This window comes from Argentina silus (genome assembly GCF_951799395.1).
Source record: "Argentina silus genome assembly, chromosome: 3".
In the NCBI taxonomy this organism is placed as follows: Eukaryota; Metazoa; Chordata; class Actinopteri; order Argentiniformes; family Argentinidae; genus Argentina; species Argentina silus.
In genome coordinates, this window is record NC_139657.1 from 10,933,017 (window position 1) to 10,954,702 (window position 21,686).

A 21,686-nucleotide genomic window follows, 5' to 3' on the forward strand; every position below is an offset into this window, starting at 1 on the left:
TGGCGTCAGGAAGGGACATCTTCTCTATTAGATTTCCATCATTTGTTATTGTTAAGGTAAAATCCTGAAGTTCCCCTCTGGAGGAAATTACAACACCTATGTTCATTCCGCTGCCCGGGGCGCATCTGCCCGGGTGGATAGTGGATCAACGCTGTCTTTGTTTGGGTAATGATGTGTATCGTAACTGGCCTAAATACACCTAGGCTAGCTGATTCTGAGACGCAGATTTGTAAAATATAGGCTATATACTTATCTGATAAAAAGGAAATTAGCTTAAATCACTTGCTACCATTATACAATGTGAAAACAGTTTATGCGCATCACGCATGCTCCATTGCGCACATACGCCTATAGTTCACTATAATGTTTGTAACTTCATTAAAAGGTTTCTTGTGAACTAGGAATAATAATGAAACATTATTCAGCATAGTCCTATTCCATTATCCTAAAATGCGTAACGCCTCTTGATGGAGAAATGCTATTTTAACTTCTTTATTAGGCCTAAATGCGATACACAATGTTTTATTCTAAGCCTATCCACCTTGAGTATGCACAACTCTAAAACAGGTTTTGCAAAGTTAAATATGTAGGAAATGTGGCCTGTTTTATCTCTTTTCAAGGGAATAGATACATTGAATGTTATTTTAGGTTACTAAAATAGCTTAATCTATCTCTATCGAAACGGATTAGGAGAAGACGGTTGCAGTAGGCCAGGCCTATAGAAATTGTGCGCAATTATTTAATTGGTATGGTATTGGTTGATATGTAGCGTTTACGGGGCAAAGAGTGAGAATAAGGTATTTTTTCTACTGATCAAAAAGTCCATCCTCGGAAACAAATTGTTCAGGTGTAGTATGTCAGTTGTAGCTTGACCCGAGCCCTCTCCATGTCCAGCGGCTATTCCTATTCAAAATTTCGACTGGAATGAAAATAAACCTAAGACACGCCAGAATGCGTTCGCGGGGTGGGAGTCCCCTTCACCACTGACTCCAGCGACAGAGAGAGGTGGGTTTGTTGTGGTTCCATTCAATGTATCGTTTGCAGGTGATGCCAGGCGTAGATAAGGAGCCGCCGAGCCTTGCCCTCTGTCTAGACTTGACTTTACTAGTGAAACGGACTGCACATCGCAAATCTGGTCATACAACCAATTTTGGTAGCGAAACTGATGCTGCTGCTTTTATGCCATGTAGAATATCAATTTGAATGTTCAAAGCTAGCCTGTATCAAATCGTTTAAAAATACCTAATGGGTAATTTACATTCTTAAATCTCCCTCTTATCTAAACTGACTTCAAATCGATTTTCTAATCCTATAATCCTGTTTGCAAATAATTTGAATATAGGCCTAGGCCTGCATACATCTCCAGGTTTTCGTCCTGCTTACATGTATGCGTCCTTCAGCTGTGCCATAGTATGGCCAGCGTTAAACAACCATAAAGTGCTGAAATAGCATTTCCATTCCCCTTATAAGTCATTTATTTTATACCATGTTATCAAGTTCTGATGAGTATGTTTATGAACTACTGCACCAAAGAGATTTCTCATGCAGAGCTCACATTAAACATTTGATATGGTTTTATTAAGATAGCCTATCTGTCTGTCCTCACAATAAATAACAATAACTTATTTTTTCTTGACAGGCTCAAACAATCTGTATCCCATCCGCTTACACTAATTACAATAATTTACATGACTTGATATTAAAGCATCTCTAGAAATCATGCACATCTATACAGAGATGATGAAACTATACAATGATTGCCAATTGGCCATAATGATCAAATGTGTTGAATATCGAAGTCAGTGGTGGCTCACAATAAAATTGAGTGTTTGTTGTTATAATCCTCACGTATCTCCACGCTCCATCCGGGTCCCAGTTTTGACCTTGTTTCATGCCTACATATCACAGGCTGCTGAACATTCACCCGATCCTCATGTCTCTCCATGAAATAAAAATGGCGCATCATCTGTCATATCCAAAGTTTGAGATAAAAATGAAATGGACTTTCTTCCAAAGCTGTGAGCTTGGCAGTTCTCATGCAGGGCACGCGGGAGCATGCTAGGGTTCGAGCCTTTTTAGCGTGTTGGGCTGGTCTCACGTGTCCACCGGACTCGGCACCATGCTGTTCGGGGTGTCCGGCAACTGCGACGACAAGGAGGTCACATCGCTCCCAGAGGAGTTACCCATGGAGCCCGACTCAGAAAAAGACACCTGAGATTGGGAAAGAAAATCAGTTAGGGCATCTCACTTTTTACTTTCGTCCTATGTGTATGGTAAGGATGAAGTGTTTATCTGAATGCTACACAAATGTGTATTGCAAAATTATAGGGAATATAGCCTAATGTATTAGTAATAATATATGTATGTATGTGTGTGTCTGTGTGTGTGTGTGTGTGTGTGTGTGTGTGTGTGTGTGTGTGTGTGTGTGTGTGTGTGTGTGTGTGTGTGTGTGTGTGTGTGTGTCTTATGCGTGCACACATCTTTTTCCCTTACCAGCTGCTGAAAGGCGGGCTGGTCCAGGTCACTTTGTAAAGCAAACTCGCTTAAGGCCTTCCAGGGTGGCTGGTAAGTTTCCACCTCGACCGGGTTCCCTTGGACGGTGTTGTCATGTCGAATTGGACTGCCTGCCACCAGAGGCATACCCGTGAGGCCCTGGAGATTCTAAAGAGAAAATTTAAATGTTTCAAACAACATATCTCACTCTCATCCATCTTCAATCTCAACGCAAAGGCTTACAGTAGCATGTTACACTAAAACCATTTTGCCCATGCCAAAAAGTACAAGCACAGGCACGTAGGCCTAATTATACTCAACTGTACGTTATTGTTTTATTATTGAAATGTAGGCCGATCATAGATTAGGCTACTTGAACAATGATTTCATATGGCCAAACCAAACTGATGACATTTCTTTGTTAAATTGTGCGCTTGAATAAAGCTCACTTTCGTTAGTAGCCTTGTCAGTGGTGACAAAGGATCATGCAAATCAATTAACTCACCGTTTTGTCATGGTGTTGCTGTTGTTGAAGTTGCTTCATGAATATCTGTTTCTTCTTGTCTTTACAACGTTTGTTCTGGAACCAAACTCTGATGACCCTTGCGCTAAGACCGGTCATCTCCGTCAACTGTTCTTTCATGAGTGCGTCCGGTCTTGGGTTGGCATTGTAACAGGTCCGAAGGGTATGAAGTTGCTTCTCGTTCAACACTGTTCGCACCCGAGTGGTCTTCTCAGACTGCTTATGGACGTGGTTTCGATGAGGAGTCTGTCGAACTGACACTGGGTCTGTTAAAACATATAATTGGGGAAAATATTTTTTTGAAACTCAAATTTCCACTTGTCATGTTTCTTGAATTGTTGAAATATTGCAAAACAAATATGGATACGCCTAGGATGAACTAGCTATCCGCCTGTCCTTTAACTGGCTATAGCCTCAAGATGATAGCATCATTATTAGATCATTTAGAGCTATAGATTAGGTTAAGACATTATAAACTTTCGGTTAAAATTGATATTTTCCGTGCAATAATTTATGAAATGTTGCCCTTTCTGTTGTTTAATTTAATTTCGACCATTGTACACAGTCAGATTTTTTCTATCATTTTACACCTGGAAATGCCTTTGCATTGTAGGAAAACACATGGCAGTAGGCTACAATACATACATCATTCATAATAACAAATGTATTGTTTTCAAATAAACCAAAATGTTCTAGAGCAGAAAGTGAGAGAACAGTGGAGTCTTACAGCTTACTCTCAAGCTACTTCAAAAGTTACAAAATATCCAGCTGATTGACCATTTAACTTTTGATAAGCCTAACTTTTTATTGCCATTACCAATAAGTATAAACAGCAAAAAAACAAACAGGCGTAAGATGTTTATTTTATGGTTATTACTAATTCTATAATAATAATAATAATAATAATAATAGGATACTACTACAAATAATAATAATATGTAGGTCTAGTAATAACAATAATAATAATAATAATAATATGCCTAATAATTATTACTGTTGTTTGTATTGTTTTTTTCATTGTTGTTGTTAACACTATCGTTCTTTCACTGACCTGAAATATGTAGGGACCTATTGGTGTGGATATTCCCCGGACTGAGGGGGCTTCCCGCTGAGGCCCGCTCTATCAGTAAACTGTGATCAGCCCGGCACAGCAGCTCTTCGTCCCGCAAAGAGAACTCATCCCCCGGTAGGAGATGCCTGCTGCACACCGAGCACCTAAAACACTCCATGTGGTACACGTTGTCACGAGCTCTCATCACCAGATCGCTGCTGCAGAAGCCAATGTTACATTTTGCACATTTAATCCCAAATAATCTGAAAAGGACATAGGAACATTGGTCTTAATAGTTTTATACATGGGCCCAAATAAAGCAAGAATGGATACAAGCATCCTGGTGAAACAAATGTATTTCAGATACTATATCATATAATGTTGGCAACAATGCAGTTTTGGAAATGATAATGAATATTACAAAAATATGCCTCCGATAACTACAAGCCTTAGATTTGATCAGATGAAGGCAATTGAATGCAATAATATTCTTTACAAACTAAAGCAGTTTTAAAAAATAAAAAATGTTTTAACGTTTCTTGTTGTCACTATCTGATTTACAGTACGCAACTTGTACCAATTAGCAAAATAGATTCTACTTTTTTGCAGTTAAGCCTAGACTTTGTTACCATGGGGCCTTAGAAAATTCCAAAGCTCTGAATCACGTTAGTGAGGAAAGTTAGTGAACTCCTACCTTACATAATCTCTTTTGCAGTATGTCTTGCCATCTCGGACGAAGCAAGTGCACGTCTCATCCAGGTACTGACTGCATTCCGCACACTTCAGACATGCAGCGTGCCACTCCAGGTCCGGAGAAACTCGCAGGATATATTGGTCGTGTATTTGACTTCCACAGCCCACGCACATTGCGATTCCAGACTTCTCTGTGGAATGCACATACCCTGTAATCCGAAAACATCATTGCTAAATCTCCTCATGTATTGTGTCCATTCTGTATGTATGCACCCCGACCCTGACTGTCATCCTTGTAATTCAGAGTACAGGGCTGCAGACTATACTCTTCAAATCGCTATTCTGTAGAACTCAATGTTGGGTAACAAAGTTGTCACATTTCACATATGCCTAATAAATGATCATTATAGAACTGAGTTATGCAATCATAACCAACGTTTTGTTAGTGAATAAGGCCTTGCTTTTTTATTTGCAAGATCTGTGTAGGCTATAGCGCTCAGCATGTAGGCTACAATGTTCCATTAACCCACAACGATCGAATGAATCATTTGCCCTGAGTAGGATAGATTAATTTATAAAAATGGTAATGTAAATATGTTTACTTACTTTTGGAATGATCCCCCATATCATCCAAGAAAGAAGGATTGAATATAATATCCACCATACAGAAGGGGTAGTGCAGGCCGATAGATGAAGAAAAGGAGTGGGAGACTGTCCAGTCCCTAGCTGACTGATAACTTCTATTCCTCGAGTGAGAGGTGGGGAGAGCGATGTCCCACGCACCGAGTGACGTCACATGCAAACCTGGACCTCTGTGCATTATGGGGGGAGGGTGTGTGTGGGTGTGGGTGTGGGTGTGTGTGTGTGTGTGTGTGTGTGTGTGTGTGTGTGTGTGTGTGTGTGTGTGTGGAGGGGGGGGGGAGCGGCTATGTAGAGGAACAATAGATCAACATATAGGCTACTCCACCATTGTAGAGTTTTCCTTTTTTGCGCGTTTCAAGTCACGTTTTGTTAAAAAAGCAGAGCACAATTTGGCTTGTATTTATTTTTTCTGTAATCGAGAATCATTATTTTTTAAATAAAAAAAGTAATAATAAAATGTTTTTGTTTTTCGTTTAATGGAGTGTTCTTTTTTCATGCATGTATCCATGCATGTTAATAATAAGGAGTATTATGGTGATATTATGACAATATAAATACCAATAATACATCATATGAATGATATCAGCAACAACAATAATACAGATCATTGTAACAACGTCAACCGTCAACCGCATTATGATAATAATAATAATAATTATTATTATTATTATTAGTAGTAGTATTAGCATTATTGTTAGCATTATTATTAGCATTATTATTAGTTGTTGCATTGTTATTATTAGCATTATTATTCGGCCTATTCCTGGCTACAAAACTGCATGAATACAGTATGATAAAATACTGTTCATATGAAGAGTCGGAGTTACTGTGAGAGAGCCCTCTACTGGATAATGGGCATATAAGATCAGTGTGGCATTTGTTGTTGATGTTATGAACATTTGCTGTTCATATTTGCCATCTCTATAGATCCGATTTCCTTTGCAATAGGATGTTCACATATAGGCTATATCCATACATTTTAATTGGCAAATCAAACAAAATCTGTCAAATATAAATAACAAAGCTATTGCCAATGTAGTTCATGAACTAACATGTAACTTGATTTCGGTTTAAACAAAGAAGTAAACAAATGATTCCCATTCTGAAAAATATCATATCAAAATTCAAATTCGATTATTCGAATTATAATGACGTGAAAATGATGTCGAATTTAGGCCGATCAATAATGATACTTTTTTATTAGATTAACTTTTAGTAATGGAGTAAGGAGTATTTCTTATGCAATTAAGTAAAGGCTATTGGCGTAAAATAGGATGCCAATTTTCGCAAAAGATTGCATGAAATGTCATCCGATTTTAGTTTATGCTACGCCTATTTGTTCAAGGTGACTGCAAATAATGTGACAACATGACCAACACCCCAGATGTAAATTAATTTAGGATACAAATAAATTGCAATAGGGATAGCAATAGTGGCTGCAATTAGAGATTTATAAATCAAGCGTTCTGCATATTGTTATCGAATGTGTTTGTGTCTCTTGAACAAACAACATTTGTATGAATACATAGCCTAGATAGGGCATGCCGAATAAGAATGTATGTATTTTTAAAGCCAAATAATGTAGATTATTACAAAAACATATGAAATGCCGGCATGTACCCTAAGCGCTACCATTGCTATAACAAATTCCCTAATACATTTCTGAAGTTCTAATTTAAAATGATGTTTTTAAACTTTTTTGTCCAGTTATGCGGTCCAAAAGTGTTAAATTCGACATAACAAGCATAGCCTTTATCGAATGAATCACAAACCTCATCGTGATCAAACAATCAGCTATATGCTATATTTTTTATGATTTGTCTTCGACCTAAGCTTAACTAAAATGCATACCTTATGTTTATTTGTTCCAGTTTCATTGACATCTGCTCCTAACATATAAAATACTTATTAAGCCGATATTTAAGGTGTTTCGTTTTTTTAGTGTGAGTTTTGTCACAGCTGATGCAAAATCAATGACTGTAAATGTTGCAAAACGAGAGGTAGGCCTATGCCTTTTTTCAATTTGTACAGACGTTTTGTTCATTGCCGTCAGTTACAGTGAGTAGACCTCTTGTTAGCCCTTTCACTGTTAAGTTCTGAGATTTTGCCCATGACAGTTCTCCAGAGCTCGGCATTCTCAGCCAAAATGCAGCCTGTCTCCACAACCTAACAATTGATAGCAAAACAAGAACTGGCTTCAGAACCAGTTTGAACCATAGGATAATTCTAAAACTATAATGGGTTTTTTTCCATTTCGTTTCTTAGGCCATCCCCTACCCCATCTCCTACCCCTTCATGTTCACATGTCTAAACCTATATACTGCATGTAAGCATTTTGTCAATGGCTTTATCCGGCCGTCGTATGATGCTCTCATCTATCTATCCAGTCCTGCTCAGTTCTGACAGTAGGCTTAGCATCGAGGGGTAGTAGGGGGTCAGAAAAACAGATGAGACTACACCAGAGAGGGATATACGGTCTTTGACCACACTAGGGGTATAAAAAAAAAAAAAAAAAAAAAAAAAAAATAGAAACTAGACTAGACGGAAGTTACTGAGTTTTAATCTCGCGAGAACCTCGTCCAGCTGTCAGATCAACTCGGGCCAGCAGCGCAGGTTGCAAGATGCACAGAGCTATCAACAAAACGAGTTTGAAACAGTTGGTAAGTAGCTACATAATATAGCAACATGACAGTGCAAGATTAGCAAAATATCTTGCTGTTCATGCGTATTATGACGAATTAAAATAAATAGAAAAGGACAAAGCTGTTGGTGTCGGATTATACTGTTAGCCACATTTTAGCTAGCAGTCTGGCTGGCTTGTGGGGGGTAGCAGGCTAGCTATGTTCCATGCAAGGGTAACACTAACAGCACATTCTAATGATTTCCCATAACTGATCACACACCGCACCGCAGTTCTGAAATGTAATGTTTGACTGCACAGTTAGCAGCACAAAACAGACTATAGTTAAGTCAGTTACAATCTTTAGAAGATCATGTCAAGCTGCCCTTGTAAAATCCAGCTAGCGTGCTGTTAGCCTAGCCTAGCCAGAGTCCGCTAAAAAACTTTGAAATAAGGTTTTTGCTAACATTGAACCCACATTTTTAATGATGGATGATAGCTTTGTGTATACTTGATTCCTAATTGTTGTGCACACGTGTTATTTGCGTCTGTCTTGTCTTCAAGTCACAGGCATGGTTCGCTCTTAGTTCAGTGACGTCGGCTAGTACAGAGAGCCTGGTGATGACCTCTGCTCTAAATACCACTTGCGTCTGAACTACAGGTTCAGATAGAGCTGGAAACGACCTGTTTTAACTTGATAGTACTGATGCTCATTATCAAAGATTGCAACATTCGAGGAACATGCCCAACTTAGTGACTGTTATGTCATTGTTTACAGAGTAGGAATCAGTGGTACTCCAGCTTAGGTCCTCCCTCAGGCATCACCTCCCACTTTGTGGTACAGCTGACCTCCAGGAAATAATGTGTTCTGTTTGCCCAAAATGGCTACAGCGAATCCAACACAACTACCCGACTACTAGTAGTACTGTAGTCCTCTACCTGACCCCTCAAAAAGGCCTACTCAAAAGCTGCTGCTGAATTATCTTATGCTATTGTACTAGCTTTTAAGGGGTGTGGGTGTTCATGGAAACAGTTAGACATATCTCATATGGTTCCAGGCAGTGTTTTGAATTTCTATGTACTGATGTGCTGATATATTTTCCCTGCAGACTGGACTCCTCCAGAGGTTTCAGAGTACCTTGGTGGTGGCAGAGCACAACAATGACAAGCTGAGTGCCATTACGCTGAGTACTATTACAGCAGCTAATAAACTAGGAGGAGAGGTGACCTGCTTGGTGGCTGGAACAGACTGCACAAAGGTATGTTGAATTGTTGGGATTGATTCAAGTTGTTGAAGCAGACTGCAGAGGATTAACATTTAACATTGAAAATAACCCTTTGGTGTTTGTTTTCTTAATTCTGACCTTTTCCCCTGTTATTACACAATTACCATAACTACTAATACTACTATTATTATTATTATTATTATTATTATTATTGTTGTTGTTGTTTATTGTAGTGTTAATCATTAAAGTCAAGGCATTGTTCTCCCATGTGTGTCTCAAAAGACAATGTTCAAGTGTCTTCAGAGGTCAACTGGTAGTAGTGTACTGTAGAGCTCTGTGTGGTTGCCCTGCAACCAATTTCTTAGTGGCAATCTTTACTACAACCATTGCAAGAGAACATTGTGGCAGGAGCCGAATTACCCTAAAGGTGGTGTCCCTTTACGTAGCTCTGTCTCCATGTCTGTTTATAATCTCTTTAGGTTGCAGAGGAAATCAGCAAGGTCCAGGGTGTGAAGAAAGTTCTGGTGGCTCAAAAGGATGAGTACAAGGGTTCTCTGCCAGGTATGCATTATGAGGAAGGCTACGTATTGTACTGTGATTCTGGCATCAGATTCACTTGAGTTGTGAATCGTGTAGATGGAACGGTTTCTTCTTCAGCATCTTACTTGGAAATGTTACGTGAAGTAATAAGGGAACGTCATACTTCTGGCGATCCAGTTTGCGTGTGCGTGTGTGTTATATTTTTGACACTTATTTCAGATGGATTTGTATGTAGTGTTAATCATGGATGGCATGTCTTTCCACAGAGGAGTTAACTCCACTTATTTTGGCATCTCAGGAGCAATTCAACTTCACCCATATCTGTGCTGGAGCATCTGCTTTCGGGAAAGTAAGACCCTTATACAGTATTCACACCATTATAATACTACATGTAATGTTCCTCTTAAGCCCTACGCCTTTCACTCAGTGATCTGGGTCAAACCTCAATATCAATTATTTACAAAAATACAGCCTACTCTTACTAATACACATCTACTACTATGTCCTTTACTATTACCACAGTAAGCTACCTTCTCTACTGTATTGGTTACAGGCATGCTTGATTCACAGTTATTTGAAGTCATTTTTTAGGCCATGATCTTTGACTGATGGTTGCAGACTTGACATCCCTGCTTATTCACAGTGTTGTGTTTTGTAGAACCTGCTCCCCAGAGTGGCTGCCAAGTTAGACGTCGCTCCTATCTCAGACATCATTGAGATCAAATCCCCGGACACCTTTGTCAGAACCATCTATGCTGGTAACTTGCTTCTTGTAGACTTAAGATGAGAAGATCACTCTTCGCTAACACATGCATTGCTATATCCCCAAGCTGTCCAAAGATTGCATTCACTATTCTTGACCACATCCTAAAATCTCAGTTAACTCACTTACGAATGCATTTCGAACTGCAATACTAGGAACTCTCATGCATTTTATTGCACTTGGCATGGCTCTTCAGAAGTTGACCAGTTATTCACCAATTCTCTCATGTACTCATGACTTGTACTGTAGGCTTTGCGGCAACTCATTAGATCCCCAAAGCCTCCTTTCACAATTGGACTAATGATTGGAATTCGGCTCCAAATGAATCAAAATGACATTATCCACTTAACCCTCTGCTGTTTTGGTAATCGCATCCAAATGGGTCTTGTTGAAACTTGAGTTCAGAGTCTCTTGCCCTCATTCTCTGTTCTCAGTCATGAGAGTTGCATGCCATTTGGTAATTGAATATTACAAAACCAGCCACTTTGATTTCCGATCTGTGCCACTTGTGTCTTAGTGCTGTTGTCTGCCACTTCCACAGGGAATGCTCTCAGCACTGTCAAGTGTAATGAGAAGGTAAAGGTCTTCACCGTCAGAGGGACATCCTTCGAGCCTGCAGAGGTGGGGGGAGACAGTGCTACATCAGAGCAAGGTAGGTAACATGCACTGATACATTAAAAAAAGCACAGAGAAAATATCAACAGAATTGTTAATTCTCGCTTTTCATTCTTACGTATTTGTATGTGTTACCACGACTGTATTCACAATTTGGTGACAGAAATTATGATACTGTAAACAATTTGTGGTATAGTATAGTTATAAAAGCAACATTACTTCAGACAGTTTCAGTTGAGATGCAGGTCTGTTTTTTTAATGTGACGTTGCCTGATGTGTTATTTGCAGCGGCTGCAGCCTCTCCTGTTGGGGTGTCTGTGTGGCTGGAGCAGAGCCTGACCAAAACTGACCGTCCAGAGCTGACCAGTGCTAAGGTTGTGGTGTCAGGAGGTACAGTAAGCCTTCACATACCATTACCATTTCCTATAAAAAATACTGTTTTATTTTTGTTCATTTGTTTGTGTCAAAATAGTTGAGCAATGTTGCCTGACAACAGTGATTTACAAGGAGAGCTCCATTGATTGTTTTTGATTAGATTGTTTCAGATAAATTATTCCTTCTGTCCATTCAATCCAATTAGTATTAGAATAAGAGAATCATTGATTGTTTCTTTTTCGATAGGAAGGGGTCTGAAGAGTGGAGACAACTTCAAGCTGCTCTATGACCTTGCTGACAAAATGAATGCTGCAGGTTAGTTGATGATTGTATTTGAGTATTTCGATTTTTGCAGTCAAGACCAAAATTAGCTTTTATACACATTGCATGTTTTCACTGATGAAAATATTGGTGTGTGAAATATGGTGTGTAAAATATTTGAGTCCATAATCTGTATACCTGCCCATAATTGATTGGGTTTGTTCTGTATTCTTCTCTCCATAGTTGGTGCTTCCAGAGCTGCTGTGGATGCTGGATATGTCCCCAATGACATGCAGGTTGGACAGACTGGCAAGATTGTGGCCCCTGTAAGTGAAAAACGCTTCACCATTTCACATTCAGCTTATTCTTTCTACAAAATAAATGTAACTAGCATTGCTAACACGAAGAAATATTTCTGAGGAGTTACTCCGTAACAATGATTATGCTTATAGCACTCAGCTTGACCAACGCGGGTTACTTTTGATGCAAACACCATTCCCGGAACTCAGTGTTATTAAGATGGATCCTTTTGCCCTTTAAAAGGGTTAATTTGCCATTATCTGATTCAACTGGGATATCCTAGCTGTGATTATCCACACATCAGACCCCATGAAATGTAGTTAATGGCACATTTAGGCTCCTAAATGATTTAGCCGATCCATTAGAGAGCACAGTGAGGTGGATGTCTGCTCAGAGCCCCAGACCAGGCCTTTCTGCCCAAATTGGATTTTGCAAATGTTGTGACAAGCTTGTCATACTGTATGTAGGCCTAATGTATTAAATTAGATCAGGATTTTTTTGTGTTATTTTTTTCCTGTCCGGATTTGTCCGTCAGTTGTTCATAGTCCCAACTAGGAGTGTCTGTGAAAAACATGTTAAAGATGTATTATTCATGATTCTTCTACATTATCAGAGTAGGCCTACTTTATATTAATTTTTGATTGCAACCTCCGGGCATTGTCAGGACAGAACCCTGCGTGCCATATCAGTGTTACTGTCTGCCACCCTTTGTATTTTCTACATGTTCACTTAACTTAAACCTGGTTTTAATGAGACTCATTAGCCCAAATAACACATGTTTCTCTTTGTAATCTGAGATTCAACATGACTGTCAATGTTTCTGAAGAGAAAAATATTGTATTAATACTCAAGATTCATTAACCAAACTGACTGTATTTGAATAAGGAAGGCTATATTATAGCATATCAATATTTTACCGATTGACTGCTCCTGTTGTCATTTTGCGGACATGTTTTGATTGAGTGAACTCTTACATCACACAACTAATGACCATTTAAGTGACTGTCATTATGTACTCCACATCCTCTATGATAACGTGGAACAGAAGATTGTCACATTCAGTAAACACTTAGTAATACTCTCCTTCCATTACCACTACAGTATCCGCCATGTTTACAGACAGTGTGCCTTGGTATTGTTCATAATGTAACCGTAGCTGCTGTGTGTCATGCCTGAGCGACAGTCCGGTGGAGTGCCACATTCAGGGAACAGCCTGGCAGCGTAGCGGGGAGGTTGTAATGTTACGGTCCGTTGTTTTATCCGTCAACAATAGCATGACCACACTCGACCAGCTACAGATGCAATCAGATTACATGTAGTGAGTTCTGTTCTCGCACCTGAGGGGGACGCTAGTTGTAAACAGCCTGGCCGACACGGCGGTGTGGGGGATTTCATCAACAGAACAGCAGGTGTGCCTGGTCTTCAGTAACAACTGAAGACCATTTCAAGGAGAATTCCAGCAATTCAAGGAGAATTCCCAAAAGGCGTTCCAAATAGGCTAGTCACAGAACTCACGCCAGTGCCTTGGGTTTTATGTTTGTGTCTGCGTGTGGGTGTATGTTGGTGTAGCGTTATCCTCCATGTTTTATGAATACTCTTCAACCCGTTAACAGTATAGCCTCCACCAGGACTGGTGCATACAACGGCTTTTGGGGTTATTGTGTCTCTGCTACAATAATGCATTGAATGGATGGTGCTTCTCATATAGAGGTATCCCTCCATACTTTTAGACTCTAGTCAACTTCACAGCGTTCACAAATTGATGCTCTGCTCCGCTGAGACCACTGCAACAACATTAAGTAACACTGAAATATTCATATGGCAGTGCATTAGGCTGAAAGCCACTACTGTTTTTCTCAGGGGGTTTGCTCGGAGGGTTTCTGCACTCTGCTACACCCACCCACCCCCCCAACCCCCCACCCCCCTCCTCCTCCCACCCCCGCTCCAGCACTCTCACTCTGAGAGATGACCTGGCCATCATGGCTTACCCTACCACAACCCCCAGACCCTCCTGTAAGGAGAGCCTGTCCTGTAGGCGTAGGCTATTGTATTAGCGTAGACTAGTACTACTACGATGCCATTTATGGTATAGGCTCTGTTATTATTGTATGTATACACTCTGTATACGCTCTGTATACACTCTGTTATTATTTTGTCCTTTATTTATGTTTGTATTAATTGCTTGTTATGTTTGTAGGAATTGTACATTGCTGTTGGGATCTCTGGAGCTATTCAGCATCTGGCTGGAATGAAAGACAGCAAGGTACAGCTTTAACCATGTTTGATCCGTACGATGACAGGAAATTCACTTGATTATAATCACCTTCCTAAACTAACCTGAGACTGTTTGACATTGGATACATTCCTGCTTATAAAAATACGTATACAAAATAAAGATGGTGTCATTTTAGAGGCCTTATTTTTGAAATACATTTTGGTTTGCTCCGCAGACAATTGTTGCCATCAACAAGGACCCAGAGGCTCCCATTTTCCAGGTGGCTGACTACGGTCTGGTGGCTGATCTTTTCAAGGTGAGATCTCACAACCAAGAGCATAGTATGCATTAGCAAACATTACCAAACCTTCTAAGCCATGACTGAAAATAACCCAACACTGCACAAGCTGCCACACACTGAATAAATGGCCTGCAGGAGAAAGGCATTTCAATAAAGTGACAGTGGGAATATAACATCCAGTATTTATATATATATCCACTATTTCCCTGATAAATGTTGCACGACGCATTATATCACCTAATGGAAATGTGCGTCTGTTGAATTATTGAGTTCCTGAATTAATCAGAGGTGAGTTGTGGCTGGAGCCTGTTCTTTTACAGACGCTACGACCCTCCTTCAGAACCATAAAAAGTAATCAATAGCCAACTTAAATGGCTTGGAGCAAGTTCTCGGGTTTGCGCTGTGTTCCTCCTTGCCAGTACTTTATATGCTTAGCTGCCCTCTGGCGTCTGGCTGGCACATATGGGACAGGGTGCCAGGAGGCTGGCAGGTTGAACACACTTGAGCTGGAGACCGAGTACTCAATGTGAAAGGGTAGTAGCTTTTATTTTCATGTGTGTGTGTCCTGTCGGTCATGTTTTATTTACTCCCTCAGTGGTGCGTGAGAGACCCAGGTGTTCTGGTAAACTCTGTAAAAGTGATTGGTAATAATAGCTCGCTGGCAGCAGAGTTGTGACCTGCTGGTTATCAGCTTACATGTGATCACTCCTCAGATAACTGATTAAAATGGATGGGCTTTCTCCTCTTCTTCGCATGGAAAATGGACACCCGGGGACAAACTCAAGGGATGCTGATATGGTTTCTCAGATGTTAAACTCTGTAGGCGACCGCACTGAAGCTAGTTGGGTGATTTTCTCATGGATTTGACACGCATATGCATTATTTAAGCCGGATATTTTCAACAGGAACATGTAGACATAATGTAGATATGTTGTGTGTTACCGCAGTTTAGATTCCCTCTGCTGGTTATCCATGAAACCACACACTCTACTTTTGAAACCAATGACATATCTATGAATTTAATGTAGCTATCATCTCAAAACAGTCAGCTACCAAATTGTGCAACCCTCCATGTTATGCTTGTCCATGATTACAGCATGTCCAATGTGTCTGTCTGGTTAAGAGAGTGTCACCATTCTGAAGCCCACTGTCCTGTTGTTGTCTCCGCTCTAGGCTGTTCCAGAGATGACAGCAGCATTGGAGAAGTGAGCAGCATTCATCTAAATCAGCAGCTAACCAGCCCCACTACTCTCCTCCTGGGAACCAAGACTTGAACCACACAGGACCCAGGGGGGAGGCTGGTGGAGGGTAGAAATCGGAGGACAGACTCTTTTGTCATGAATGGAATGAGTAATGGTATTTAACACGTGCGTTTCATACCATTCCTCATTCCGTTGCTTGCATTATAATGAGCCCGTCCTCCAATTTCTACCTCCACCAGCCTCCTTTGACGGGACCTCTCCAACTTCCTTGCTGCCTTAAAGGGTTTCTGTAGGATTCTGGGGATTTATCGTGTTCTCCCTGAATGGCAACAGAACGGAACATTCTCAGTTTCCAAACGTAGCGCATGTTTGTATGAACTGTGCCAGTAGAATGCCACAAAATGTTTTGCTTACCTGGAGTAGGTGATATTTTTTATCCCTATTAGTGCATATTTTGTAACATGTATTTAATGTAGCATCACAGTAAACGTCATATTTGGGAACTTAAAACATGCATCCTGTTCTCATTGTGTCAATGTTGTCAATATCAGTGATGTAGGATGAACAGACAGTAAAATACAGGACTGTTTTTTTGTTCTTTTACCAAGTTTGCCTTTTATTTGCTTGACTTTGCAACGATTCCTTCCATGTTCAATTTACAAAATGCCTGTTTTACTTTAAAGTGCACAGGATTAGTTTGCCATATCTAAAAAGCAGATTGTTATAAAGGTTCATGCTATAATACTTTTTCTTTTGACCAACATCTAGCAGCTTCTCCAATTACAAACCCTTCAAGATTTAGTAGCTGAAAAGGTCCTCAGTCACTCACGTATCTGTCTTAAAAATATTTCACTGAGCATTTGTTTTTTCCTCATAGAATTTGAATACAAACATTAGCATTGGTAATGTAGAAAGACAAAAGGTAAGAAATAAGCTGAGAACAACAGCTCAACACATCTGAACACAGATCAAATGTACCCTGCAGCAGTCAGATCAGATCACAGAGGACTGTACTTAGTGATGAGTTCTGGAGACACCTGGCACATTAACGCTCTGTCCATGATTGAAGTAAATAGTCTGATTCCTGTGCCTCATACATTGGTAGACATCTGTCTATCAATTAAGATTTGAAATGAGTTGTCTTATGTCAGTCCAATGTCTCAAATCCTTAAGAAAGTAGTTCAGAAAAACAATCGCACCCCCCCCCCCCCCAGTCCCTTCCCTAAATGATAATTATGACATGATATCACATGTAAACACATCAGAACCAGTCACACTGCTGCAGAGATCTGTTGTCTGAGAGCTTGGGCTAATGCCCCATTGCTGGTTTCTTTTGGTGATATTTTTTTTACGTATACTCATAGAAATGGTCAATTCCTGATAGATGATCAGTGCCTGCTCACTGAAGAGCCTACCCCTGCCCTCCGTAGTTTCTTGTGCGTTTCTGGCAGGAGCGCCAGACTAGTCACACACCCTTCCAAGGTGCTTTTGGAGAAGGGGGTGGACGTATATGTGCCAGTGGCCCCCCTAACCATCAGGGCCCTAGTTAAACATACAGGCCTCTGAGCCTTGAATGTTACTCAGCGGGTTCCAATAAGCAGTCCCAGTAGCACAGGTGTTTTAGTTTTATAAGAGTATTAAAACGTATTGGTTTGCGGTGCTGTAATCCTAAACAAAGTCAATATGATATCCAAAAAGGGAAGAGCACACGCTGAAGGTGAACTCCTGTGAGCTCCTGCAGGGTCTTTAGCCAGTGCTGGCTGAGACCCCCCCTCCCCGGCCCTGGCCCGGGCCCTGTCCTATGTCTCTGGCAGGCGGCTAACAGGAGTGTCTCCAGGCTCCATCAGCCGGTACTTCTCCTCCATCAGAGGCTCGCTGCTCTGAAGATGGATGAGGGGCTTGGTGTGGAACCCTGCCCGGCTCTCCTGGTTCCTCTTGTTGTAGATGTTGACCCTGTGCTCCAGCTCGGGGCTGGTCTTGGTGGAGCCCGCTGGGCTGGGCAGTTTGAGGTTGACAGGGTCCAGACCCTTCTGGGTGAGACACGAGTCCTCGGACAGGGAAGAGAGCAGCTCCTGCACCACGGCGCTGGGGTGTCCTCCTCTGGGGGGCTGGCTGCCCAGGGCCAGGGGGCTGCAGTAGGGCGGGGGGTAGCAGCGCTGCCCGCTGTAGTCTGTGGAGGTGGAGGCCTCGCGCACCGTGGAGCTGCAGTCCGTGGTGGAGCCCAGCGTGTAGCTGCTGATGCTGTGCTGGCGGGCGCTGAAGCTGCTGATGGAGCGAGACACGGTGGTGGTGGAGGCCTCGCTCACAGAGCTCCCGGTCCGCTGCAGGCGGCTGGACGTCAGGGCGTCGGCGCTCACCAGGGACGAGGGCAGCTGGCTGGGGTTGTTGGGCAGGTGGATGTCGATGGCCGCTGTGGTGATGACACGCGCAGCCGGGTCTGGGATCCCAATATCTACAATGAAAATATCATGTCAGTGTAGGCTTGAATGGAACGTCTTGACTATGGGAAATAAAGTGCGCAAACGGTTTGTTCCTACCACTGCTTGCTTCACTGTAGTACTGGCTGATGTAGTTGTTCATGTCATCTTGAACAATATGATCTGAAGGAAATAAGAAAGAACATGCAGTATACACACACACTTTCTCAGACACGGCAATGAGTTAGGTATGCTTCTTATCGAGTCAATACACATGGTGAGGATCTATTTTAACAATGTTCCAGTCAGTTCAGTCAGAGTTGAGCTGAGCTGGTGGGCCTGTAGAAGGTTTCCCTTGACCTGAAGGCCGGCATACAGAGTACCTCTTAAGTGCTGTCTATTTTATGGAATTGACCCCATAAAATCCCAAGTAAACAAAGTAGAACAGAGAATACTGAAGAACAGCGTTCTAGAATGTTACAAAGCATGCGCTTGCCTCGCCACCACACGGTCCTATCACAACAGCTTACAGGGGAGATGAAGAGGCCAGCGTACAGAGTACCAGAGTACCTCTAAGTGCCATCCCTTGTTCCCTCAGGACCGCAAGATGGGGTTTCTATTCATTTATATTTCTGCTTAAAATATTCATTTTATGACTGTCCCGAGGGGGCGGGCACTGCTCTTACTAAAAGGCGACAGACAATCACTCTGGGATTAATAACACATGAGCATATGAGCAGCAGCAGGCCCCGTTACACACGGCTCCTCTCAGATATATGGAAGAGTAGCGTGGTGATTTATGGCTTTTATTAAGGAATGGGCTTCTCGAGTTCTTAACTCTGACGTGACAAATATTGACAGTGCTTTGTTCTTTTAAGTCCGTGAGTTATGATCTGTCCCGGTTTGAAAGGTTTACGGCGCCTCTTTCCATAGTGTTGTGAATCTTAATCTTAAGAAGAATGTTTTAAAAATAGTTCAGTACCACCAGCATGCTGGTGTGGAATGTTCATCCTCCTTACGTAGATCTGTTCAAGAGACTCCTTCAGTAGGTTTATCAATGCAGATAGATGCTCTCCTCATACCCTCATAGAGGACACTGATACTACAGTAATCCTACAAGGAGGGAACACCACATTGCACCATTTCCTGACTTGTTTAAAGCCCAGTAGGTCGATTGTTTGTTTGTGTCACCGTCTTGAGAAAGTCACTGGAGCAGCGTAACAATGTGAGCTGACATTCCTCCTTTCTTTTGAGTTCTCTCTCATGTCCTGCTCCTGTGACGCCTCTGGATACGCATAAAACCTTTCTTTTTCATTGTTTACAGCTCAGGCCCATGAGAGCCATTTTGTTGGTTTTGGTGGAGACCCCTAAGGCGTTTTCCTGAACGTGGCCACGGATCACACAGTCCTCTTGGGCTTTGGTGTGGCTTGTTCTAGGTGTCTGTTGTGGATTCTAGGTGAACAGAACAGATATTTCTGACAGAGCCCACCATGCTTTCCGCAAGAACATGCCCCAAAGCACAGAGCACTCTGTGTATTCAACCGCTGTGTGCATGGACGATCTGATCTGACAACGCAACGAGTAGCATTGTATTCCCTTGGTTCCATGAAGAGACCACCACTACCAGGCTGCCTGTTGTACTCTGTGTTCTAGTACAGAAGAGGTGTGTGTGTTTGGAGTGTGTTACAGTACCTGCAGTGCCCCCTGGCTCTCTGGCCTTGGCCTGGCCGTGGTGATCAGAGCCCCCGGGCGCCAGGCCGTCCACCTCCTGGAAGCTGCTGCTCTGCTTCCCCCACACATGGTGGATCTGCATGGCAGCCTCCCTCTCTGCTACCAGGTCCAGGTCCTGCTGAGCCAGGTGGGCCCGCAGCTGCCTGATCTCAAACTGAGAGAGAGAAAGAGAAGGGGAAGGGGGGAGAGAGAGAGAGAGAAGGGGAGGGGGGAGAGAAAGAGAAAGCGAGAGAGAGAGACAGGGAGGTTCTGGTGTTACTGAATTCAGTTCAGTTCAAGCACACATAGTTGTATTGACAAAACCAGAGTTGCATCACAGATGACCTTCGAACAAATTACACTTGCATACTGTTGATCAAATGATGAGAATCAACTATGTCTGTGGCCCTTTGCCTCTATAATATCATTGAATCAAAATTCAGAATCAGACTAATAAAGGACACTAATAGGAAGTTATTGACCAAGCAGAATTAGAGAGTAACTAACATAAGTATAAAAGGTTATTTTCAAGTTGAGTGCCTTCCTGTTAATAACAACACATTCAGCAATGTAAAGCATGCAGTAAAAAATTAATTCCTAGCATTTTGCTGCCCTCTGCTGGTCAGATGTTGGTATGACAGACAGATGGCGTGTATGCAAGTAGGTAAAAAGTGGCTGGACGTACAGCCTGCTCCTGGCAGATCTGGGTGAGGCGCTCCAGCTGCTCCTCCCTGACAGCTTTGGCCTTCTCGTACTGCTGGATCTCCATCTCCATCTCCACCTTCACCTGCAGCACGTAGGCTATGGAGGGGACACAAGGACAGGACAGGACAGGCAGTTACACAGACTGCTCTACAGTGACTCACACACAGTCACACACACTAACAGAATGTGTAGCACACAGTCACCCTGGACAGAACATCTTTTGAGGCCCTCAAAAGCTGCGGTTCATACCAGGCGTGATACTGAAGGAGGTTCATGAGCCTCTCATCAGGGTCCAGCGGTCACGATTGTGGGTACTTGAGGGTGTACTGAGTCAGACTGTGTGTGTGTGTGTGTGTGTGTGTGTGTGTATGAAACATTCTAACACCACAGGGAGGTGTAACATTGAATGAAACAGCTTGAGTGTCTTATTTGATGTATTGTCTTAGGTGATGTGTATGCTTCATGTATTTCACAAATACATATTCTGTATATAAAAAAAAAAATCTGCATTGTGTCGTTAAGCAGGCATAAGGGTTCCGCAAAGATTAGGGGTGGGGAGAGGGGGGGTGTGTGTGTGTGTGTGGGGGGGGGGGGGCAACTTGGGAAGGAACTGCAGTGCGGCATCTCTGGAGCATGGCAGGGAAGGACAGTTAAGGTGACGTGATACCAGGGATATCACAGCCTCACCGTCGATGATCCTCTTGACCCTCCAGATGCGCAGGGTGATGATGAGGCCGATGGCGTCCCAGGGGCTGCTGGGACCGTTGGCCACGGTGGAGGCCACCATGGGGGCCAGGGAGAGGACGATGACAGCCCCGTCAAACACCTGCAAACAGTGCATGCACGCGCGCACACACACACACACACACACACACACACACACACACACACACACACACACACACACACACACACACACACACACACACACAGGTGCACACACACACACACACACACAGAGTATCAGCAGTTAAACCACCTCCCATGTTTACATCATGAATGAACCCCCCCCCCCCCATCCTGTCAGAGTGTCA

At 42.2% G+C, this 21,686-nt stretch overlaps 3 protein-coding genes across 4 annotated transcripts in view; 1 reads left to right on the forward strand and 2 right to left on the reverse strand.

Annotated features, from left to right (window-relative positions):
• Positions 1-2,094: 2,094 nt before the first annotated feature.
• Positions 2,095-5,424, reverse strand: isl2a (ISL LIM homeobox 2a; the record flags this gene model as incomplete). 2 transcript variants are annotated; one of them, XM_083666005.1, is made up of 6 exons in its annotated part: positions 2,095-2,211; positions 2,494-2,661; positions 2,999-3,282; positions 4,068-4,330; positions 4,762-4,951; positions 5,367-5,424. In XM_083666005.1, the coding sequence occupies 6 exons, from the start codon at positions 5,422-5,424 to the stop codon at positions 2,095-2,097; spliced, it is 1,080 nt and encodes a 359-aa protein (XP_083522131.1). The 2 variants fall into 2 exon arrangements, with proteins under 2 accessions (XP_083522131.1, XP_083522132.1); XM_083666006.1 differs by having other exon boundaries at positions 4,762-4,969; positions 5,367-5,386.
• A 2,559-nt stretch (positions 5,425-7,983) lies between these two features.
• etfa (electron transfer flavoprotein subunit alpha) lies at positions 7,984-16,421 on the forward strand. The gene is made up of 12 exons (XM_083665868.1): positions 7,984-8,062; positions 9,132-9,281; positions 9,728-9,809; positions 10,055-10,137; positions 10,447-10,546; positions 11,093-11,203; positions 11,455-11,556; positions 11,788-11,856; positions 12,046-12,128; positions 14,300-14,365; positions 14,553-14,633; positions 15,792-16,421. The coding sequence occupies exons 1-12, from the start codon at positions 8,024-8,026 to the stop codon at positions 15,825-15,827; spliced, it is 1,002 nt and encodes a 333-aa protein (XP_083521994.1). The 5' UTR covers positions 7,984-8,023; the 3' UTR covers positions 15,828-16,421.
• A 1,198-nt stretch (positions 16,422-17,619) lies between these two features.
• The window catches only part of tmem266 (transmembrane protein 266), a gene marked incomplete at both ends in the record, with an annotated part of 23,296 nt that continues 19,229 nt past the window's right edge, over positions 17,620-21,686 (reverse strand). The window contains 5 exons of the mRNA XM_083666424.1: positions 17,620-18,272; positions 18,358-18,420; positions 19,930-20,122; positions 20,633-20,748; positions 21,340-21,478. Of these exons, the coding sequence (XP_083522550.1) occupies positions 17,620-18,272; positions 18,358-18,420; positions 19,930-20,122; positions 20,633-20,748; positions 21,340-21,478 (1,164 nt within the window). The remainder of the gene's footprint in view (positions 18,273-18,357; positions 18,421-19,929; positions 20,123-20,632; positions 20,749-21,339; positions 21,479-21,686) is intronic.

Coding starts and splice junctions, on each gene's coding strand:
- etfa (XM_083665868.1), top strand. CDS start 8,024: ATGCACAGAGCTATCAACAAAACGAGTTTGAAACAGTTG. Junction 8,063..9,131: donor AAACGAGTTTGAAACAGTTG/GTAAGTAGCTAC, acceptor TTTTCCCTGCAG/ACTGGACTCCTCCAGAGGTT. Junction 11,557..11,787: donor TAAGGTTGTGGTGTCAGGAG/GTACAGTAAGCC, acceptor CTTTTTCGATAG/GAAGGGGTCTGAAGAGTGGA.